Source organism: Ovis canadensis, chromosome 1 (genome assembly GCF_042477335.2).
Source record: "Ovis canadensis isolate MfBH-ARS-UI-01 breed Bighorn chromosome 1, ARS-UI_OviCan_v2, whole genome shotgun sequence".
In the NCBI taxonomy this organism is placed as follows: Eukaryota; Metazoa; Chordata; class Mammalia; order Artiodactyla; family Bovidae; genus Ovis; species Ovis canadensis.
This window is the reverse complement of record NC_091245.1, coordinates 125,869,846-125,892,836: the sequence shown is the minus strand read 5'-3', so window position 1 is coordinate 125,892,836 and position 22,991 is coordinate 125,869,846. Positions and strand designations below refer to the sequence as shown.

Genomic DNA, 22,991 nt, shown 5'->3' with positions numbered 1-22,991 from the left:
TTTCCTGTGCTCTGTAAGCAGGTCTGTATTGAACGTCTAAGGACGTGGGTGTTTTTTTGTGACTGTTGAAGTTCCAGAGTCTCTAATAGGAAACGTCTATGGGATTGACCCTGAGCCCCTGACCTGGCAAGACTATTGTGCTTGTGGAAATGCTTACCTTGTAGGCAGGTCAGAGCAAGTGGCCTGACCAGATACGAGTTCTTGCAGCAATATTAAGAGACGGATATACCCAAAATTCAGGCTGTAAAGGGTAATACTCTTTGTTAGTAAAAACAGACTTAATTCTTTTTTAAAAAACTTTATTTAATATTGGAGTATAACAGATAAGAATATTGCGATAGTTTCAGGTGGACAGCAAAGGGATTCAGCCATACATATACATGTATCCATTTTCCCCAAATTCCGCTCCCATCCAGGCTGCCACATAATGCTGAGCAGAGTTCTCTGTGCTATACAGTGGGTCCTTGTATCCATTTTAAATATACCAGTGTGTAGATGTCCATCCCAAGCTCCGTAACTATCCCTTTCCCCCAACGTTCCCCGGCCCCCCCCCGCCCCTCCCAACCATGAGTTTTTTCTTTAAGACAGACTTAATTTTGACTAATTGTCAATACGTGTTCTTTTCTGTGGTTTATTGCCAACCATCAAGTTTGTTTTCAACCAGAGTGGACCTGACTGAAGAGACAGGAGGGAGCAGGAGAGAGATGTAGGAAACAGTCAAAAACTATTCAGTTTCTGCCTGTGTGGCCTTGGGCATGTTATCAGCTCTCTACAAAAAGGGAGTGAGTGGGAGAACTTGCCAGTACTACCCAGCTGATGGGTGCTGGACCATTCACCCAGTGTTTCCTACTGCTACTGCTAAGTCACTTCAGTCGTGTCCAACTCTGTGCGACCCCGTAGACGGCAGCCTTCCAGGCTACTCCATCCATGGGATTCTCTAGGCAAGAGTACTGGAGTGGGGTGCCATTGCCTTCTCCAGTGTTTCCTAACCTCAGTTTAAACACAAAGAAAGAGAAGTTGTTGCCCATCCCAACCTTAGCCAGAGACATACCAGATGGAGTATGGCTCGAAAGACCAGGTGGGTGCTTCAGACTAAGTCAACTTGGTGCAGTGAATCATTGGTCGCTAACCCAACTTGTTCAGATATGAGGCTCACCAGTCAGCCTCTGGATGGTGACATCCTTTCTATGTAACAAGCCTGCATGGAGAGAAAGGACTTTATTTGCCCCAAGAACACTCCAGTCTACTGAAAATAAGCACCACTATTCCTAGGACATTCTCAGCGGGCACCCACTTCAGGGTCCTTGTGCTTGCTGTTCCCACCTCTGAAACTCTGCCCGGGCCTCACGTGGCTCATCTTCTGACTGCATGTGGCCTCTTGCTCTCCACCTCTCACTCCCTAGCTTCGTACCCTCGTCTGTTTTCCTTTGTCGCCTTTATCACCTGCTGTTGTTCAGTCGCTCAGGCATGTCCAACTCTTGGCGACCCCATGGACTGCAGCACACCAGGCTTCCCTGTCCTTCACTATCTCCTGGAGTTTACTCAAGCTCATATCCATTGAGTCAATGATGCCATCCAACCATCTCAGCCTCTGTCACCCCCTTCTCCTCACCTACTAGTAACATCAGATAATTATTTGTCAGACTTGTTTACTAAAATGTGCATTCTATAATGACACAAAAGAAAATTCAGTGCTTTGTTTTCACTGCCAAGAACAGGGCTTGGCAGCTCATAGGGCTCAATAAATATTTGTAAATTAGATAAATGTCTGTATAAATGAATAGAGACCTGGGTCTTGATGTCAGTCTATTTGAAAAGATAGGTTGACTAGGTATGCTGTCAAAAAGCCTCAGAATGCAGGTTTTCCAGTCCACAAGCTTATAAAGACTTTTCCAGTCTACGAGCTGGCACCTGGACTGTGCTGAATTAGCCAAAGGAAGAGTCCAGCCTCTAATCGCCCACCAGTTCATCTCCTCTGGCCATACTTCTCATTCACATCTGGTAAGTGAGTGTGCCTATTTACTCCTATTTCAATATTACAGAGTTAAACTCAAGTTCTAGAAAGGGGTAAAAGGGGATGCTCTATTAAAGACCCTGTCAAGTTCGTGTGAAAGCACGTTTATCACAAACTCTCAGGATGTCAGAAGGATACCTTGTATTCACAAGATGAAGTTGTCTTGACAATTTAATTTACCCTGCCTCATTTCATCGGTTAACAGCTTGTGAATGCAATCACATTACACAGAGGAGAGGTATGGAATTCCTTTCTCTCCTGATACAAATTTTAGTCTCTTTACTATGGCATTTGCCTGCGATCAAGACTATTCCACTGTCTGTTTTTCAGTGAGAATAATGAAGCATTCTTTCAAAGACAGTTACTTGAACTCCAGTGAAAGACGCAGTGTGCATAGGCTAGAAGAGACAAGTAAACCTACATCATATTTGCTGTGTGCATTGCACTAGACAGCCAGCCATAATAGATTCAGAAGTGTTATACAGCAGCCTTACCCTTAAGAGATTTACAGTGTCACTGAGAACATGACTCATCTGATAAGTTCAATCACAACAGAATTTAACGAAGAACCGAAGATGTTATTAGATGTTGCAAGACCATATAATAATTATTAAAGAAATTATTAATATTTGAGCAGTAGATACATCACACTAGTATGATCCAGGTTAAGTCATTGTGAATTTCTTACTGAAGAAAGATAAGAAAACATAAGCATCAAATTTGTCCTTTTTTCTTCTCTGAGACTAAATTGAAAAAGAGCAGAAAATGTTCCCTTCTTGTCCAGTATGGAATAAACTAGCCATAAGTGCAAGGCCAGGTGATAAAAATCATGACAGATGACATTTGTCTTCTTAAATTTCCCCAGGTCCACTCTCTGCTCACCCACCTCCCCACACATGCACACGGCAGCTTCTTGCTGCTCCCATCTTCCCAAAGCCCCAACAGCTACAACTTTCCAAAATTTCTATCCCTGGAAGCACTTATTTTTCTGCCTCACTCCCTATGCTAAGTCCCCCTTCTCTACCCTTTCTCCTTAACCTGTTTCCTTACAAAAGCTGTTTCTAGCTGGTCATCAGAAAAGAGAGAAATTTGGTAAATTCACCATAAGAAGGGCTTCCAGGTGGCTAGCTCAGTGGTAAAGAATCCACCTGCCAGTGCAGGAGATGTGACTTTCATCCCTGGGTCGGGAAGAGACCCGAGAGAAGGAAATGGCACCCACTCCAATATTCCTGCCTGGAGAATCCCAGGGACAGAGGACCCTGGCAGGCTACAGCCCACGGGGTTGCAAAGAGTCGGACACAGATGATAGACCAAACAATAACAACAACCACAAGGTGTTAGAGAATAATATCAACTTGCAGCCAATCCACAAATGGTCTATACATTAAAAGAGGACATTTGGAGATCACAACTCCCCAGAAGAATTTCTTGTAGGTGTGTTTTAGTCACTGTGGCAATGAATGGGGGCTGGGGTGGGGGTATTCTGAAGATTCTGCGTGAATCTGCTTGTGAATTCCAGCCATTATGCCATATACTGCATTTTATACTTGTGCGGGGCGGGAAGGAGGGGGGGCGGGGGGATGCCCTCGTGTTTAAAAATATACTTCCAAATCCATTTGAGAGTGAAAAAAAGTGAAGTCGCTGAGTCTTATCCGATTCTCTGCAACCCCACTGACTGTAGCCTAAGTACTGGAGTGGGATTTCCTTCTCCAGGGGATCTTCCTGACCCAGGGATCAAAGCCGGGTCTCCCACATTGTAGGCAGGCGCTTTACCCTCTGAGCCACCAGGGAACCCCCTGCACTGATTTTGCTAGGACAAGTCCCACAGGAGTCATATCCTCAATAAATATATATTGTATTGGTGACCAGATCTCAGACCAGACTCTTCAAAAATACTAGGTTTATTGAGTTGATGGCCCTATTCTTTCAGCAGCAAAATGGAGCAAAATCCATACCCAGTTTAGAGATTAAAATGTTAATGATAAATTTCAAAGCTATTGTGAAAACTAGTTTAACTTCTTAGTCACTGAATAGAAATATGAAAAAATACAATCTGAATGTCAATGTATTCAAACTAATTGATGGTATGAGAACTTTATACGCATAAACAGAATACATTTTATTCTTAAATATAATGGAATTGTCATAAAAATGGACAATCTCCTAGGCCACAAAGAAGGCCCAAATTCATTCCCCGCAAATTAATATCATACAGACCATGTTCTCTGACCATCAGGCAGTAAAATTTGACCTTGATAATAAAAAGATAGGCTTTTTTAAATCTCATAAGCCTATGAGAGAGAAAAAAGAATTCCAAATAATCCTTGGGAAGCACTAGGGAATTTATGAAGGACTTGGAATGCAATAAAATGGGCACGTCACATTGCTTAATCTGTGGGACACAAGTCTTAGAGGAAAATTTATGGCTTGAAGCACATTTATCTTAAAGCAAGAAAGACTGAAAACAAATGAACTGATAATACGTATTCAAATCAAGAAATTGGGGAAAGTGCAATAGAATGACCAAAAGAAGAAAAAGGAAGCAAAGATAAGGAGCCAAGTCAATTACAAATAGAATGAGAAAAACAATAGAGAATATTCACAAACAAACAGCTGACTGCTTTGGTTTTTAGATTAAGTAAACATACCTGTGGCAAGATCCGTGAGGACGGAAAAATGAAGGATGCAAAACAACAAAACACAGGAGTAAAACATTATATAAACATAAATTTTAAATAGCAAATATTTAAATATAATTACAAACATATTTAGAAACAACTATTCAAAAACCTTTCAAAATGACTGTACAACATCTTTAAGGAGAACATGGTAAAAGAAGACCTTACTAACTAGGCAGTAAAATATTCATGGAAGAATGTCTTCATGGTGCATATTTGTTCAGCCTTTCTAAGTGAAGCTATTAAAGAAAGTATTGCCATTCCAGTCAAAATCAAGAAACTAAAAAAATCCACAATAAATTTGTATAGAAAAATAAATGTCTGTGAATTGCTAACTCAAAAAGACTTCTTTTTTTTTTTGGATAAAGACATATCTTAAAGTTATAATAATCAAATTAGAATGGTAATGGTGAAAAAAAAAGAAGTCAAATAACCTTCAGTTCAGTTCAGTCTCTTAGTCATGTTGGATTCTTTGTGACCCCATGAATCGCAGCACGTCAGGCCTTCCTGTCCATCACCAACTCCCAGAGTTTACCCAAACTCATGTCCATTGAGTTGGTGATGCCACCCAGCCATCTCATCCTCTGTCATCCCTTTCTCTTCCTGCCCCCAATCCCTCCCAGCATCAGAGTCTTTTCCAATGAATCAACTCTTCACATGAGGTGGCCAAAGTATTGGAGTTTCAGCTTCAGCATCAGTCCTTCCAATGAACACCCAGGATTGATCACCTTTAGGATGGACTGCTTGGATCTCCTTGCAGTCCAAGGGACTCTCAAGAGTCTTCTCCAACACCACAGTTCAAAAGCATCAATTCTTCAGCACTCAGCTTTCTTCACAGTCCAACTCTTACATCCATACATGACCAATGGAAAAACCATAGCCTTGACTAGATAGACCTTTGTTGGCGAAGTAATGTCTCTGCTTTTTAATATGCTATCTAGGTTGGTCATAACTTTCCTTCCAAGGAGTAAGTGTCTTTTAATTTCATGGCTGCAATCACCATCTGCAGTGATTTTAGAGCCCCCCAAAATGAAGTCTGACATTGTTTCCACTGTTTCCCCATCTATTTCCCATGAAGTGATGGGACCAGATGCCATGATCTTCGTTTTCTGAATGTTGAGCTTTAAGCCAACTTTTTCACTCTCCTCTTTCACTTTCATCAAGAGGCTTTTTAGTTCCTCTTCACCTTCTGCCATAAGGGTGGTGTCATCTGCATATCTGAGGTTATTGATACTTCTCCTGGCAATCTTGCAGATGTTCAAGCTGGTTTTAGAAAAGGCAGAGGAACCAGAGATCAAATTGCCAACATCCGCTGGATCATGGAAAAAGCAAGAGAGTTCCAGAAAAACATCTATTTCTGCTTTATTGGCTATGCCAAAGCCTTTGACTGTGTGGATCACAAGAAACTGTGGAAAATTCTGAAAGAGGTGGGAATACCAGACCACCTGACCTGCCTCTTGAGAAACCTGTATGCAGGTCAGGAAGCAACAGTTAGAACTGGACATGGAACAACAGACTTGTTCCAACTAGGAAAAGGAGTATGTCAAGGCTGTATATTGTCACCCTGCTTATTTAACTTGTATGCAGAGTACATTATGAGAAATGCTGGGCTGGAAGAAGCACAAGCTGGAATCATAACCTTAGGGAACAGAATACAGACTCAGAAAAACCTGTATCATGGAAGTATAGGTTAACAACTCTGAAACTATTTTTCATGTATACTGGAGTTGAACTGATAAGCAAATGGATGGATGATAATGAGGGTCAGGTTTCTCACTGCTAAAGAGGGTAGATACTTATAAGCAAAAAGGTAAGGCTAAAATTAGGGCTTCCCTGGTAGCCCACCTGGTAAAGAATCTTCCTGCAGTGCAGGAGACCCAGATTCAGTTCCTGGGTTGGGAAGATCCCCTGGAGAAGGGATAGGCTACCTGCTCTAGTATTCATGGTCTTCTCTGGTGGATCAGATGGTAAAGAATCCACCTGCAATGCAGGGGACCTGAGTTTGACCCCTGGGGTTGGGAAGACTGGAGGAGGGCTTGGCAACCCACTCCAGTCTTCTTGCCTGGAGAATCCTATGGACAGAGGAGCCTGGTGGGCTACAGCTGATGGGCTCACAAAGAGTTCTACACGACTGAATGACTAAACACAGCACAGCAAGGCTAGAATGAACCTGTGGGACTGGATAAAGCCTGGAGACATTGGTGGCCTCATATTTAATCTAATATAAAGAGACAAATTGATACAGAAATAAGTATAGATAGTTGTTGTACCTGGATTTGTACACATGCATATTTTTTAGCTCTTTTCACTGACAGAACTTATAAGCAATGATACCCCAATAGCACTGAGCATACCCAACACCCACATCTTGATTTCTAATACCATTATCAAATAAAAGGAACCAGGACTCCTTGGAGAAATGGCTGTGACAGGGCACATATAAAATGAGCCCAGAGCATCTTGTAGCACCATAAAGTAAGAAATGCTGTAAGTGGTGGGTGGGGGAGTGGGGGGCAACTATATGTCAAAGGGACCTAGGAACCAACCTGAGATAGTTCCCACTGGAACAATTTGTGACAAAATAATTAACAATTTGAATGAAAAATAATCCAAACAATTGGATTATAATCTCAGGTATAAATTAATGTCTATATTGATAAAAGATTATTGAAAAATAAATAAATGGGAGAGAAGATCTTCCTTACAAGGTAAGCTTCTGTACAAATACTTCCTACAAAAGTAATCCAAATAATATATATAGATATTCCTTGATGTTCACACACTCCCTCCCCCATCCTCCAGTGTAGGCTTGGTGACCAACTTCCAAAGATTAGAGTATGGCAAAGGAAAAATGGTTGCTTTATAGTGGAGAAACATGACAACCACTACCTTAATTAAGTGATCGAGGTTAACATCACTAGTAGTAAGTGATGTTGCTACCGTGCACCCTGATGTGATGAGAAGGGTATTTCACATTTAGAGGATCCTTCCCCAAATCCATGACCCCAATCATATTAAAGACATCAGACAAATCTAAGTGGAGGGCCAGTCTAAAAAGATACATCACCCGTACTCTTTAAAACTGTCAAGATCATGAAAAACAAGGAAAAACCAGGAAACTGTCAAAGATCAGATGTGGTTGCAGAGACATGACAACTAAACACACTTTGATGCCCTGGACTGGATTCTGGGACAGAAAAGGGGACACTAATGGAAAAGTTAGTGAAATAACGAATAAAGTCTAGAGTTAATAGCCATGTACCAAAGTTGGTCTCTTAGTTTGAACAAGAGTACCAAAATATGCATGAAATCTGTGGCCATTAGATGAAACTGGGTGAGGCTGTACCAAATTCCTCTCTTCAGGTTTTCTGCAAATCTAGAATTATTCCAAGATTTAACATGTATTCAAAAGAAAACCAAGACCTATGCATATATAAGAACTTGATAAATGGCAAAGATGGCACTCCTCACTAACAATAGGTTTTCCAGCAGAATGCAGGTGTCGTGAAACCCACCACTGAATCTAAGCCACGAGGCAAAGGAAAAGACTCATATTAACTCTGTCATCATTGGACATGTAGTTCAGGTAAGTCTGACATTCATGCCCATCTGATCTACAAATGTTGGTGGGGGAGGCTGACCATAAACATTGAGAAAGAGTCTGCGGAGATGGAAAAGGGCTCCTTCAAGGATGCCTGTGTCTTGGATAAAGTGAAAGATGAATGTGAGCGTGGTATCCCCAATGATAGGTAGTACCACCGTCAACATCTCCCGGGGGCAATGCAAGGTCAGCAAGTATGACGTGACTATCATTGATATCCCAGGACACAGAGACTCTATCAGAAAGATGGCTACAGGCACATCTCAGCCAGACCATGCATGCTGTCACGATTGTTGCTGACGGCGTTGGTAAATTTGAAGCTAGTGTCTCCAGACCTATGAACATGTCCTTCTGGCTTATACACTGGGTGTGAAACAAGTAACTGTTGGTGTTAACAAAAGGGTTCCTACAGCCAGAAAGAGATATGAAGACACTTGTTAAGGAAGTCAGCACCTACATTAGGAAAACTGGCTATAAGCCTGACACAGTAGCATTTGTGCCAGCTCTGGTCGGCATGGTGACATTCTGGAGCCATGGAAAGTCATCTATAAAGATGGCCGTGCCAGCAGAACCATACCACCTGAAGCTCTGGATTGCATCCAGCCACCAACTTATCCAACTGATGAGCCCTTCTGTCTGCCCTTCCAGGATGCCTATAAAATTGATGGAACTGGTACTGTCCCCGTGGAGACTGCTGTTCTCAACCCCCAGCACGGTGGTCACTTGGCTCCAGCCAGTGATACAAATGAAGTCCAGTCTCTTGGAATGCACCATGAAGCTTTGAGGGAAGCTCTTCCTGGGGATTCTGTGGGCTTCAGTGTCGAGAAGGTGTCTATCAAAGATGTTTGCCATGGCACCATTCTTATGGCGACAGTAACTATGACCTACCGGTGGAAGCAGCTGACTTCCTGACCATCCTGAACCGTTCAGGACAAGCCAGTGATGCCACGCATCTGTGTGCAGTTGTCACAGCTCACGTGGCTTGCAGATTTGTTGAACAGAGGAGTTTTGACTGCCGTTCTGAGAAGAAGCTAGAAGGTGGGTCCATATTCTGGAAATCTTGCGAGGCTGTGTGTTGAGAGCTTCTCTGATCCTCTTTAGGGTCATTTTACTGTTCATGACATGGGCCAGCCCGTTGCTGTGGGTGTCATCAAAGCAGCAAGCTGCTGGAGTTGGCAAGGTCACCGAGTTGCCTAGAAAGTTCAGGAGGCTAAAGTAATATCATCCCCAATGCCTGAACCCCCATTTTAATAGATGGTAAAAGAATGATCTCGGAACTGTTTGCCTCAATTGGCCATATAAGTGTAATAGTAAAAGACTGGTTAATGATAACAATGTTTCATTAAAAACCTTCAGAAGGGAAAGAGAATGTTTGCTGAGCTGGTGGGGAGGCGGTGCTGGAGGTTATTACTATTGTTTAGTCGCTAAGTTGTATCGGACTCTTTTTGCCATCCCTTGGACTGTAGCCTGCAGTCTCCTCTGTCCATGGAATTTTCCAGGCAAGAATACTGGAGTGAGATGTCATGCCCTCCTCCAGGGGATCTTCCCAATCCCGGGATTGAACTCATGTCTCCTGCATTGGCAGGCAGATTCTTCACCACTGAGCCAGGGAGGGGGGCAATTTTAAATTATTACCTTTTAAAATAAACACTTTTTAATGGAAACAGCTCAACCAAAACTTAGGCACAGAATTTTGAGACCCTTGAAAACAAAGTTTAATGAGCAAAAAGAAAAAAAAAAAAAGGGAAAATGATGGTGTGGTACATTGCAAAGCACGCACACAAATCCCTCCCAGCCTGGGCAGTAAGATTGCAGTCCCTTCCTCCAGTCGGGGAAGGGTTTCTTCACCCATCCAGGAACAATCTGGAATCAGAGGTCTCAGCAGCTGAGTGGCACTGTTGTCTTCTCCTCTTTTAGGTCTCCTCTCTGAGCACTGATGCTCCGTAACATTTTAACAGTCAACACTGCAATTTTACTTTGTTGCTATGCTCCGTAACATTTTAACTATGTTAACACTGCTATTTTACTTTGTTGCTATTGAAGTAGTCCTGGATCACTAATTTCACATGTAGTCATATTTCCAAAGAGGTGTGTGTGGGGCAGATCAGCCTTGAAAGTGGTGGTGGTGCTGCTGCTAAGTCGTTTCAGTCGTGTCCGACTCTGTGCGACCCCATAGATGGCTTGAAAGTGCAGGAAGGCCAATGGAATGCCAGGCAGGTCAAGTTGAATGGTGTACACTGGGAGCAGTGGCCAGTTCTGAACGAGTTGGAGAGGAGCGCTGTGGCAGTTCAGGGAGGCGGTGGGACCATTCCAGGTAGAAGCCACGGCAAACGCAAAGGCAAATGCAAAGACAGCATCGTAATAAGAGGGGTCAGGAAGCAGCAAAGGGGCCAGTGTGTCTGCAAGGGAGGCAGGGCCAGAGTCGTATAAGCGAGGTTGTTGAAGAGTCATCCAGACACAGTTTATGCAGTTCTTGTTGGCAAAATAAGGTCTCTGGAGTATTCAAAGTGTCTAGATTTGCAGCTCTTAAACTGGGAACCCAGCTGCCCAGAGCGCCCCCCAAAACTCACAGACTGGACAAGTTTTATTTTTTTTATTTTTTAATTTTTTTTTCCCTTGCAACCCCATGGACTGTAGCCTACCAGGCTCCTCTGTCCATGGGATTTTCCAGGCAAGAATACTGGAGTGGGTTGCCATTTCCTTCTCCAAGGACAAGTTTTATAAGTGGAGGGAAATGCATCAATTCCTGACACCTGTTGCAAAGTATGAACTCAAGATATTTCATAGTTTGAACATTCGATTGTGCTCCGTTTCTTTTTTCTTTTTCTTTCTGTGTGTTACTTTTCTGTCAAAGATATCAAGAGTTTCGCAAAGCTGGGATATCAGTGGTTATTGTAATAAGAAGTAAGAGCCAAGAAAAATCGACATGAAACAGAAAATAAGGGTAGAAGTGTCTAATCTGATTTCAAGGTTAGAAAGATAGCAGTATGCCTAATAGGTGCACACATCTCCTTGGTAAATAACTGAGGTTATTTAAGAAATATATTTTTCTTTTAAGTGCTATGCATTTCCCCCCACATAGCTACTTAATTGTTAGAACATAAATACTTACTAAGTTGTTTGGGTCTAACTATTTCATAAATTTGTAACAATTTGGTAATTTGATTTTTTTTTTTTTTTTTTACCTAGGGCCCTGAGACCCTAAGGGCACCATGAGTTGAGAAAGTTTAGGACTCTCTGCTCTATACCCTTAATTGGTACTCACTTATTGTGGATTCAGAATTCCCATCAATGGACTTCAGATTTTTTTCTTTTTGGTAGCTTTAAATTTCCCCAGTCAACACAACTGAGCGATTAGTACTACTTTACTTTTGGGGGAATGATCATTTAAATTCAATTTTTATTTCTTCCTTGCTTTTTGTATACTCATGTCCAAAGCCATATTGTTCACAATATCAAGAGGCAGATACAACCCAAGTGTCCATCAAAAGATAAAAAGACAAATAAAGTGTGCTGTATGCCTACACTGGAATCCTATCCAGCCTTAAAAAGGAAGGGAATTCTATACATACTACAACATGGATGAACCTTGAAGACATCATGCTAAGTGAAAGAATTCGGACACAAAGGACAAATGCGGTATGATCACAATTATATGGGGGACCTAGAGTAGTTAGATCCATAGACAGAAGGTAGAATGTTGACTGTCAGGGCCTGGGGAGAGCGGAGAAAGCAGAGGTCTTGTGTAATGGAGAAAGAGCTCTAGCATTTGAAGATGAAGAATGTTAGGGAGACAGATGGAAGTAATAGTTGCTCAACAGTGTGAATGTACCAAATGCCACTAAACTGTACACTTAAAAATGTTTAAAATCGTGAATGTTAGGTTAGGTGTGTTTTACCACAATTTAAAAAAAAATGAATTTCACAGGCCAGGGTTATCGTTCCTCAGTCAGTTCAGTCACTCAGTCGTGTCCAACTCTTTGCGACCCCATGAATCGCAGCACGCCAGGCCTCCCTGTCCATCACCAACTCCCGCAATTCACTCAGACTCACGTCCATCGAGTCAGTGACGCCATCCAGCCATCTCATCCTCGGTCGTCCCCTTCTCCTCCTGCCCCCAATCCCTCCCAGCATCAGAGTCTTTTCCAATGAGTCAACTCGTCCCATGAAGTGGCCAAAGTACTGGAGTTTCAGCTTTAGCATCAGTCCTTCCAAAGAAATCCCAGGGCTGATCTCCTTCAGAATGGACTGGTTGGATCTCCTTGCAGTCCAAGGGACTCTCAAGAGTCTTCTCCAACACCACAGTTCAAAAGCATCAATTCTTCAGCACTCAGCTTTCTTCATGTCCAACTCTCACATCCATACATGACCACAGGAAAAACCATAGCCTTGACTACATGGACCTTTGTTGGCAAAGTAATGTCTCTGCTTTTGAATATGCTATCTAGGTTGGTCATCACTTTTCTTCCAAGGAGTAAGCGTCTTTTAATTCCATGGCTGCAATCACCATCTGCAGTGATTTTGGATCATTCCTAAGACATAAATTAAGATTCTCACCTACAGAGGGCACCCTTGTCAGTTCCTAGTACTTTCCCTTGTGGGGTTGCAGGAACTGTACCTTCATTTGAAAATGGTGAAGATGTTTGGTAGAAACCAACACAATACTGTAAACCAATTATCCTTCAATTAGAAATAAATGAAGTTTTAAAAATGGTGAAGATGCTACATTTTATATGTATTTTTATCACAGTAAAAACTAATTTTAAAAAAGCAAGATTACACAGTGTGAGGCCTTTTAGGATTGGAAGAGCTGATGTCAGATTTGGCATAACTTAATCATTCACACACTCTAGTAAAGTAATGTTCAAAATTCTCCAAGCCAGGTTTCAGCAATATGTGAACTTTGAACTTTCAGATGTTCAAGCTGGTTTTAGAAAAGGCAGAGGACCCAAAGATCAAATTGCCAACATCTGCTGGATCATCGAAAAAGCAAGAGAGTTCCAGAAAAACATCTATTTCTGCTTTATTGACTATGCCAAAGCTTTTGACTGTGTGGATCATAATAAACCGTGGAAAATTCTGAAAGAGGTGGGAATACCAGACCACCTGACCTGCCTCTTGAGAAACCTATATGCAGGTCAGGAAGCAACAGTTAGAACTGGACATGGAACAACAGACTGGTTCCAAATAGGAAAAGGAGTACATCAAGGCTGTATATTGTCACCCTGCTTATTTAACTTCTACGCAGAGTATATCATGAGAAATGCTGGGCTGGAAGAAGCACCAGCTGGAATCAAGATTGCCAGGAAAAATATCAATAACCTCAGATATGCAGATGACACCACCCTTATGGCAGAAAGTGAAGAGGAATTAAAAAGCCTTTTGATGAAAGTGAAAGAGGAGAGTGAAAAAGTTGGCTTAAAGCTCAACATTCAGAAAACTAAGATCATGGCATCTGGTCCCATCACTTCATGGGAAATAGATGGGGAAACAGTGGAAACAGTGGCAGACTTTATTTTTGGGGCTCCAAAATCACTGCAGATGGTGATTGCAGCCATGAAATTAAAAGGCACCTACTCCTTGGAAGGAAAGTTATGACCAACCTAGATAGCATATTAAAAAGCAGAGACATTACTTTGTCAACAAAGGTCCGTCTAGTCAAGGCTATGGTTTTTCCAGTGGTCATGTATGGATGTAAGAGTTGGACTGTGAAGAAAGCTGAGTGCTGAAGAATTGATGCTTTTGAACTGTGGTGTTGGAGAAGTCTCTTGAGAGTCCCTTGGACTGCAAGGAGATCCAACCAGTGCATTCTAAAGGAGATCAGCCCTGGGTGTTCTTTGGAAGGAATGATGCTAAAGCTGAAACTCCAGTACTTTGGCCACCTCATGCAAAGAGCTGACTCATTGGAAAAGACTCTGATGCTGGGAGGGATTGGGGGCAGGAGGAGAAGGGGACGATGGAGGATGAGATGGCTGGATGGCATCACCGACTTGATGGACATGAATTTGAGTGAACTCCGGGAGTTGGTGATGGACAGGGAGGCTTGGCTTGCTGCAATTCATGGGGTCACAAAGAGTCCGACACGACTGAGCTACTGAAATGAAGTGAACTGAATCATTCACAATGCTCCAAGAACCAAACAGCCCCCCAGAAAAAAATTTGCTCATACTATATTCTTCGTCTACAAAGAGAAAAATATGAACAATATAGAAACAGCATGCAAAAAAAAAAAAGAAAATATGTATGTAAGAAAACACTAAAAAAAAAAAGAAAACACTGGGCTTCCCTGGTGGCTCAAATGGTATAGAATCTGCCTGTGGTACAGGAGACTCAGGTTCAATCCCTGGATCAGGAAGATCCCCTGCAAAAGGGAAGGGCTACCCACTCCAGCATTCTTGCCTGGAGACATTCCATGAACAGAGGAGCCTGGCAGACTACAGTCCATGGGGTCACAAAGTGTCAGACAGGACTGAGCAACTAAGCTCACACACACACACACACACACGCAACAGCATTAAGGAATGTCAAGGAACCAGTAGAGATTTAGCCCAGTTTCCTGAAATCCTACATCTAATTTAGAGTGTGGGCTTTTAGAGCCAAAGTGGAATTTTGAGTCCAGCATTTTCCTTTTGCAAAACTTGAAAAATGAGACAGGGAGGTCCATTGCCTCTGTGGGTGGCTGTCTGTGGTTGGCAAGGGCCAGGTACAGACTACTGCACTTGACACCTTTGACCTTGGACCAACCCCAGTGTTGAGCCCATATCCTTCAAGGCCTCCTTCCAAGGACTTTTGGGTCAAACATTCCCCTTGCAGCCTCTCTCCGCTACATCCCCAGCTTTCACAGTCCTCAGCGAGCATGCTGTTTGCTATTGATGTGGCTCTTTGGTGCCAGCTCTATAAACAAACCACCGTTTGTTGCTTTCTAAAAATAAGCCTTTTTAGCTCTGGATGACATTCAGCCTTAGTATCCTGAGCTGAAAGGTTGGTTTCTTTGCAGCTGACAAATGGTGGCTTATGTCTTCTCAGAGCAGCTGCAGCCCATCTTTGTTGAGAGCCCCAAAGCCTTACCTTGATGGCTTAGGGAAAGGACCAGCTCGGGGCTGGGAGTTGAAGTGCCTAGCACACAAACATCCTCCAAAATAGATTTGGCTACATGGGGAGGGAGGTAGCCAGGATCTCAAGGAAGGAGGAAAATAAGGAGGAAGTTTAGAGCCGGGAAGAAGGAACAGGGTGGCTTCAAAAGGAAAAAATTTAAAAGGCAGGAATTAAGGTACATAATTTACAATGTCCAGCAAAGATGCATCTTAGACACAGAACAATTATTCTGGGTACGGAGGCACTTCTCAAGCTCTTATGCAAGAAGGGCCTAGATGGCCAGTGGTCCATTCCATAGAAAGCGACACTTTTATTTTACTCCGTCTTAGCATCTGTCCCCTAATTCCTGTGCCTTTGCAGTTTAAGAGGACTTCAGATTCTGCCGCAGTTGATCTGCATGAGTTGGAGGTTTCTGTCGGTTTCTGTATCTGAGACAAGGACGTGCTGGTAGTGCCTGGGCCAGCTTCATGGGCACGTGGCCTGTGCAGTCGCTCAGGGCCCTGTGTTTGAAGAGATCATGCTGGGTTTACTGCCCTGCCATCACTACCTTGAAATTCGTAATAATTTTTGAGCAAGGAGCCATGCGTTTTCATTTTGCACTGAAGCCGAAGCTCTAATACTTTGGCCACCTGGTGTGAAGAGCTGACTTTATGGAAAGGACCCTGATGCTGGGAAAGATTGAAGGCAGGAGGAGAAGGGGATGACAGAGGACGAGATGGTTGGATGGCATCACCGACTCAATGGACATGAGTTTGAGTAAGCTCCAGGAGATGATGAAGGACAGGGAAGCCTGGTGTGCTGTGGTCCATGGGGTCGCAAAGAGTCAGATACGACTGAGCGACTGAATGAGAGCAGTGAATTCTGCAGCTGGTCCCAGTCAGTACCCCAGAGCTTAGGTATCTGATGGTTTATTTTCAGAGGGGGAAATGGGAGCAGGGGGTAACTGGCTTCCATTTTGCTGGGAGCACACAAAGTATGAGGGAAAGGAGAAAAAAGTAAAGAGAATTCTTTAATTTTCTCACAAGATGTCAGAATTCTTAAAGAGATCAGATTAGGACTAAGATGTAATTTAACAGGGAGCAAGTGAGGGGCACAGCAGCGAGCAGGCAGGGTCTTGTCCTCCAGCGTCATCACTCACATCCGGCAGCCGAATTGCTCCACCCTTCCTGAACACCTTTCCAATCTGGCCACTTCCGCCTTCTCTCTGGGCCTGCAAAGCCCCAGGCCAGTGTGTGTCACAGCCTCCTTGTTACTCTCCCTTCCTGACCATCTCCCTGGACTCTCCAGTGGTCTTTGCACTTAAAAAAAAAAAAAAAAAAGTGAAGTCGCTCAGTCATGTCCTACTCTTTGCAACCCCATGGACTGTAACCTACCAGGGTCCTCTGTCCATAGGATTTTCCAGGAAAGAATCCCGGAGTGGGTTGCCATTTTCTTCTCCAGGGGATCTTCCCAATCCAGGGATCCAACCCGAGCCTCGTGCAGTGACAGGTGGGTTCTTTACCACTGAGCCACCAGGGAAGCCGATATGCCAAGCAGGAGACCTACGAGACTTGGATTCGATCCCTGGGTTGGGAAGATCCCCTGGAGGAGGGCATGGCACCCACTCCATTATGTTGGAGAATTCTGTGGACAGAGGAGACTGTTGGGCTACAGTCCATGGGGTTGCAAACAGTCAGACATGACTGAAGCGATCTAGCATGCACGAGTCACTTTGCTGTATAGCAGTAATTAACACAACATTGTAAATCAACTGTACTTCAATAAAGAATCTAAATAAAAAGGTTTTGAATGAACAGGCAGCTTCCTGGGGAATTCCTTGGCAGCGCGGCACTTAAGTCTCTTTGCCTTCGCTGCAGGGGGCTTGTGTTCATCCCTGTGGATTGAGATCCCGCACGCCGTGTAGCATGGCCGAAAAAAGAAGAAAGCTTTATGGAGATATAACGCACAGACCACAAAACTTACCCTTTTACAGTGCAGGGAGCTTTGGCATATTATTTTTTTTTGAAGTTATGGTAACTACACAGCATAAAATCTGCCACTTTAAGTGTATCGTTCAGTGGCATTAATTACATCCAGAGGGTTACATACCCATCATCACCATCTATTTCCAGAACTTTTTCATTGCCCCAAACAGAAGCCACATATCCATTAAGAAATAATTCTCTTTTCTCCTTTATCCCACCTCTCAGTAACCTCTAATTTCTTCTCTGTCTCTATGAATTGGTCTGCTATGGATATTTCATGTAAGTGGTATATATGCAATGCTTATCATTTTTTAATTTCACCTAGCATGTTTTTAAGCTGTTTCCATGCTGTAGCATGTATCAGAAGTTCATTCCTTTTTATGACTGGGTAATATTCCACACTTTGTTCATCCATTCATCCATCCAAGGACGCTTAGATTGCTCTCCATTTGGCTTCTGTGAATAAAGCTGCTATGAACACAGATGCGCAAATATCTCTTGGATTTGATTCTTTTGGGTGTATTATCACCCCTGGACCCACTGTTGACCACTCCAGTCCAGCTGCACTCAGCAGAGTCATCTATGACCAACACATACTTGGTTGTATCACTCATCTGCTTACAACAGTTTGCTAGCTTCCGATGGAAATGCTCACAAAGCTGAGGACAAAGATGGCAACGCTCACCAAGGTCTCTGGTCCCTGAGCTCGCCACATCACCTTGCCCTACCCTTTTCTCTCTGTTTCATCCCCTCCGTGCTTCTCAGTGGAGCTGTGTTCCATTTGGATTTCACATGTGCTTATTCATTTTCTTACGATGTTGCGTGTGTGTGCGCTCAGTCGAGTCTGACTCTTTGTGACCCCATGGACTGTAGCCCGCCAGGCTCCTCTGTCCATGGAATTTCCCAGGCAAGAATAGTGGAGCGGGTTGCCATTTCCTATTCCGGAGAATCTTCCCGACTCAGGAATTGAACCTGCATCTCTTGCATCGCCTGCATTAAAAGGTGGATTCTTTACCACTGCGCCACCTGAGACTTGGTGTTCTCCTAAGAACACTCTTAAGATGTTCATCCTCCCCAAATACCTAGCTTTTGCTTGACCAACTCTTCCCATCTTTCTCACCCATGTAATCTTAAAAAGGGCTTCCCTGGTGCCTGTCTTAAAAAGGTTGCCAACACCTGCCTTCCTCACGCCCTCTCCTCCTCCCACCCTCCCTCTGTCTTGCCCCTGTAGTCCCTTGCTGTTCACTTGGTGTTACCAGTTCAATGTCTGTCTTCCTCACCCGTGTTGTTGTTTACCTGCTAAATCATGTGCGACCGCATGGACTGTTGCCTGCCAGGCTCCTCTGTCCATGGGATTCTCCAGGCAAGAATACCGGAGTGGGTTGCCATTTCTTACTCCAGGGGATCTTCCCAACCCAGGGATCCAACCCGAGCCTCCTGCACTCACAGGTGGGTTCTTTATCACCGAGCCCCCAGGGAAGCCTCTTCCTCACTGTGCCAACGACTAATGTTGACTGAGCACTTCCTCCTTCCAGGCCCAGTTCCTACCCCCAACCTGTATCAACTCCTTAAATCTTCACAGTAAGCCTGCCGCCTTTACAGATAAGGAAGCCTGGGGATGCTGTCCCCATTAGGAGCAGTGCCCACACGGGCATGCTTGCAAGACCATGGTGGGAGCCCCCAGCCCTGGGGGAGCACAGTTCCCTTCCTGGGCCTGCATATTCAGCTCCTAGCAGAGGACCTAGCCCACAGAGGTACCTAACTCCTATCCAAACCAGATGGATCAATGGAATACAAGGTACAGGGAGGAAACAGTTTTGAGCAAACGTCACTTACTGAATGGCTGCTAGGTGCTAAGCATCCTTACCCACCTCACCTCCCAGCCCCCGCCTCAATTTCCTCAACCTTGAAAGTGCACAAGAATACTGAGGTTCAAGGGTTACTGAGAAGGCTGAACGTTTTCATGTAGGTTTTAAAAATCCTGGTGCCTGGCTGACTGGGTCCCACCAACACATGTTGGTGGTTACATCTGCCGCGCTCCCTGCCCCACCCCACCCCAGACAGATGAGGAAATGGCCGGAATCTTCCCTTCCCGAGCACAGAGTGGGACGCGATGACATCCAGCCCCGGGGTCCTTGCGGCCCACCTCTAAGAAGTTCCCGCAGGTAGGCCAGCGAGTCGCTTCGGATTCCCTCTCCAGGCCTTCCCGGCACGCGGTGCGGCGCGTCTCCCCTCCCCGGGCAGTTCAGACCCAGGGGGCCCGCAGGGCGCCTGGGCCCGCCCTTGGGCCTCATTATCTACGTTTCCGCGTCAGGCCCGCGGCGAACTTGGCAGGCGCTCCAGCGGTGTTCGGGAACACTCTGTGCCGAGCGCGCTCCCGCCCGACCTGCCTCCCTCCCCCCCGGCCCGGATGCCCCGCGCAGGTTTGGGTCGGTGGACCCCCAGGTTCGGCACCCGGAGCGCATCCACGGAGCCCCCGTGCCCTCGGTGTCCCCCGAGCCCGGGTGGTGCGAAAATCCGCTCCTCGCCCACTGGCTGGGAGTCCAAACGTAGGTTACCCCGCGCGTCATCGAGAGGTTCAGAAAGATGCTGTGGCCCCATTTTAAAACAAAGCCCGTTTATTAGCGTTCGGCCAGGGTCTGGGCAGGCCCAGCGTCAGATCCTGAGCGCGGCTGACTCCCAGTACCCACAGGAAAAGTAGGCAGCTAAAAGAAACCTGTTCTAGACCATGTGATCCGTTTGGAGCACAATGCCTCCCCTTTCCGCTCCCCCCTCCGCCCCGCGGCGGTTCCCGTCAGGGCTGCGTCAGCTTTGGCGATCGCCAAGGCTCCGGGGTCTCAGTCTCCTCTCCTGTGAAATGGGGATAACAGTGCGTGCTTGGTGATTCTGCACGTGGTGCGCAGCCGGTCGCCAAAGACGTCAGTGCTGCGGTCCCACACCTCCCGGACCCCACCTTCCCGAGGCCCCCACCCCAGCCTCAGCCCCGCCCCGGGCTCCCGGGCTCAGCGCGCGGCGCTGGCTCCAAAGTGCGTCACGGGCGCTCCCCCGGCGGCCAGGGCGAAGCTGGCACGGGGCCAGCGCGGGCCTGGCCGGGGGTGCCGGGCGGTCTCAGAGGGGAGGGGACCCGGGGTGTGCAAGGCGCTCCAGTCGCGTGCTGTTGGGGGCGCCCTCCGCGGCGCGCGGCGCGCGGCGCGCCAAGGCCCCGGCCTCTGGCAGCCTCGGGGGCGCGGAGGGGCTACACTTTCCCTTCGCCCCCCGCCCTCGTTTCCTCCTGCGCGGCCCGCAGCAGAGATTTCCTCTCGGGGAAGCTACGCGGATCCTTCCCGGGGCTCCTCGCCCCGCCCCAGGTCTCCGCCCCCTCCTCTTCGCTCCGGAGCCGGTGCTCGCCCGCGGCAAGGAGGAGGCGCTGGCAGCCTGGGCCAGGAGGTGGCAGGGGGCCGCGGAGACGTCGGCTACCGACTCGTCCTGCCATGTGACGCCGCCCTCCGCCCCGCGATCCCCCGTGCGCCCCGGGCCCGCGCCCGCGCTCCGTCGCGCGGCACATCATGCTGCTGCCCGGCCACGCGCGCCCACCGTCCGCCCCGCAACCCGCGCAGCATCCCGGCCTCCGCAGGCAGGTAGAGCCTCCGGGGCAGCTCCTGCGTCTCTTCTACTGCACCGTCCTGGTTTGCTCCAAAGAGATAGCGGCGCTCACCGACTTCTCCGGTAAGAAGCGACCTCCCTCGCTGAGCGGCCCCCGGCGCCGCGGGGCGCTAAGGTGAGCCCTCGGTTGGGGGCCGGCGCCCGAGGGGCAAGGCCGGGTTGCTTGAAAGTTAGGGCGAGCTAGGAGCCCTAACTTTTTCTTGCCGGATGCGAACTCTTCGCATATAAGTAACAACATGTGAGATGCCGGCAGAGGGGGTCCCCCAAGAAAGAAGGGTGGGTAGAGTGTTTGGAGTTTGTCTCCCGATGAGTTGACCTCGTCAGTATCCCAGGGTCAGGGGCCAGACTCCGAAGGATGCGTATCGGTTTAAAGCACCTTAGGCTGAGTCCTGTGCACCGAGCTCAGCGCTGTTGGTACACGTGTTGCGGTCTACGTTGTACCTCTTTGCTTTACGCGCAGTTTGGGTGTGCCCCAGCCGACCTCGCGGGTGCCCACGTAAGGAGACAAGTCCAGGAGACATTTGACCTTAAGTCTTTGCCAACAGACCTGAGGGAAACCCGGGGGTGGGGTGGTGGAAGGTCCGGTGGAGATGCCATGAGAGACGAGTAGAAGCTTGCAGTACCGAGAGAGGAGAGTCAGGGGTAAGACTTTACCGCCAAAAGGCACCAGAGTTGGTCCCTTCCAGCCCCCATCGCCTTAAAAAAAGAAAAGAACAACGACTTCCCCTCCCTGTAACCGATGAGGCTTTTCTTTGGGGGGAGACTGAACCGATCTCAAATAGTTCTGGGGTTGTAGGTGGGGCGCCACAAAGGCAGAGAGGTTTCTGAATTGATGCGGGCTAGAGGGACAGCATTCTTAAATTACCTTTGCGCTTGCTGAGAGTAACCAGACATCCCTGCAAAGGTGAATCAGACCTGGGTCTCCGTCTGGCGAGGCTGGTGGCCCTTCACCCTTTCCTCGCCCCTGCCCAGCCCCGGAAGCAGCTCTGGGTCCCATTCTTTGCCTTCTCCAGCATCTCCTGTCAAGGCCAGGCTTCCCGCATCTCTGCTTTGAAGGTCTTTTGCGGTGTAATCACAGTCAACAAGGCTCCTTCCTCAGACCCTGTTTGTGCAATACGCTAGTACATGGCAAGGGACACTGGCAAACCAGAAGCTGAGTTGGGTTTCTAGTTTACTTACAGAGAATGTCATTGTTAGCTGAGAGCCCTTGGGTCAGAGGTTCTTTGCGTTGAATATTTAATATCAAGGCAGTGTTTCTACCTCGCAAAGGAAGCCAAGACATGCCTATTTGGCAAGGAAACTGAGGTCCTTACGACCGAGGGTCAGAGCGCTGTGGTAAATGTGCTGGGAAAATGCTGAATTTCAAGTGCTGCTGACTTTTTCTTTTTGGTAATAGAACTTTCTTGGCTGCTGGGAAAGTTCTGTCTTTGCTGATTTAAGCTATGGAAAGCAGTCTGAATTCAGCCACCGGCAGGCTGCGAATATTGTTGAGCAAAGAACAGAAGAAAGCCAACAAGCCTTTCTTTTGTGACATCACTGTAACTGAACAAATATTGCTTTAGGTACCGGTGCGGTGTAACCATTAGATTGTTCTCACAGATTACAGGCACTTAGAGCTTGTTTCTTTAGTGAAGCGGTTGCAATCCCTGAAGCAGTCTATAGGTTACCACCCAAGTTTGGAACTGTCTAAAGGTAGCAACTGTTTTGGAGGGTGAACTTGAACTGTCAAACAGGGTGCTCTAAACTTGGAAGTGGGTGTTTTCATACATAGTTCTCTAAATGATTAAACGATAAAAGAAATTTTCTTGTGCTTTTAGTGGGAACCTAGATTCCAGGGTTTGAGACTCCCTGAGCCAATATTCGGTCGATGGGAACATTGCCAGGCAACCCCCATGTTTTCTCTTGTCAGCCTTGCTCTTTAGAGATCTGAAGACCAGGGAGAAAGTGTCTGGGAGCCTTTTGGGGAGAAGAAAAGAAAAATAACCTTGCCTGAAACC

At 46.2% G+C, this 22,991-nt stretch overlaps 1 protein-coding gene and 1 long non-coding RNA gene across 3 annotated transcripts in view; both read left to right on the top strand.

The window, feature by feature from the left end:
• Positions 1 to 1,787: 1,787 nt before the first annotated feature.
• Positions 1,788 to 10,036, top strand: LOC138418256 (uncharacterized). The gene is made up of 3 exons (XR_011248470.1): positions 1,788 to 2,001; positions 8,185 to 8,278; positions 8,942 to 10,036. It is a non-coding gene; the product is annotated as an uncharacterized lncRNA (long non-coding RNA).
• Positions 10,037 to 20,150: 10,114 nt separating this feature from the next.
• The window catches only part of EVA1C (eva-1 homolog C), a 106,731-nt gene continuing 103,890 nt past the window's right edge, over positions 20,151 to 22,991 (top strand). The window contains exon 1 of one of the 2 annotated variants that reach the window (XM_069549341.1): positions 20,151 to 21,057. In XM_069549341.1, the coding sequence (XP_069405442.1) occupies positions 20,898 to 21,057 (160 nt within the window). In that variant the 5' untranslated portion in view covers positions 20,151 to 20,897. The remainder of the gene's footprint in view (positions 21,058 to 22,991) is intronic. The other variant, XM_069549351.1, reaches the window with a different exon arrangement.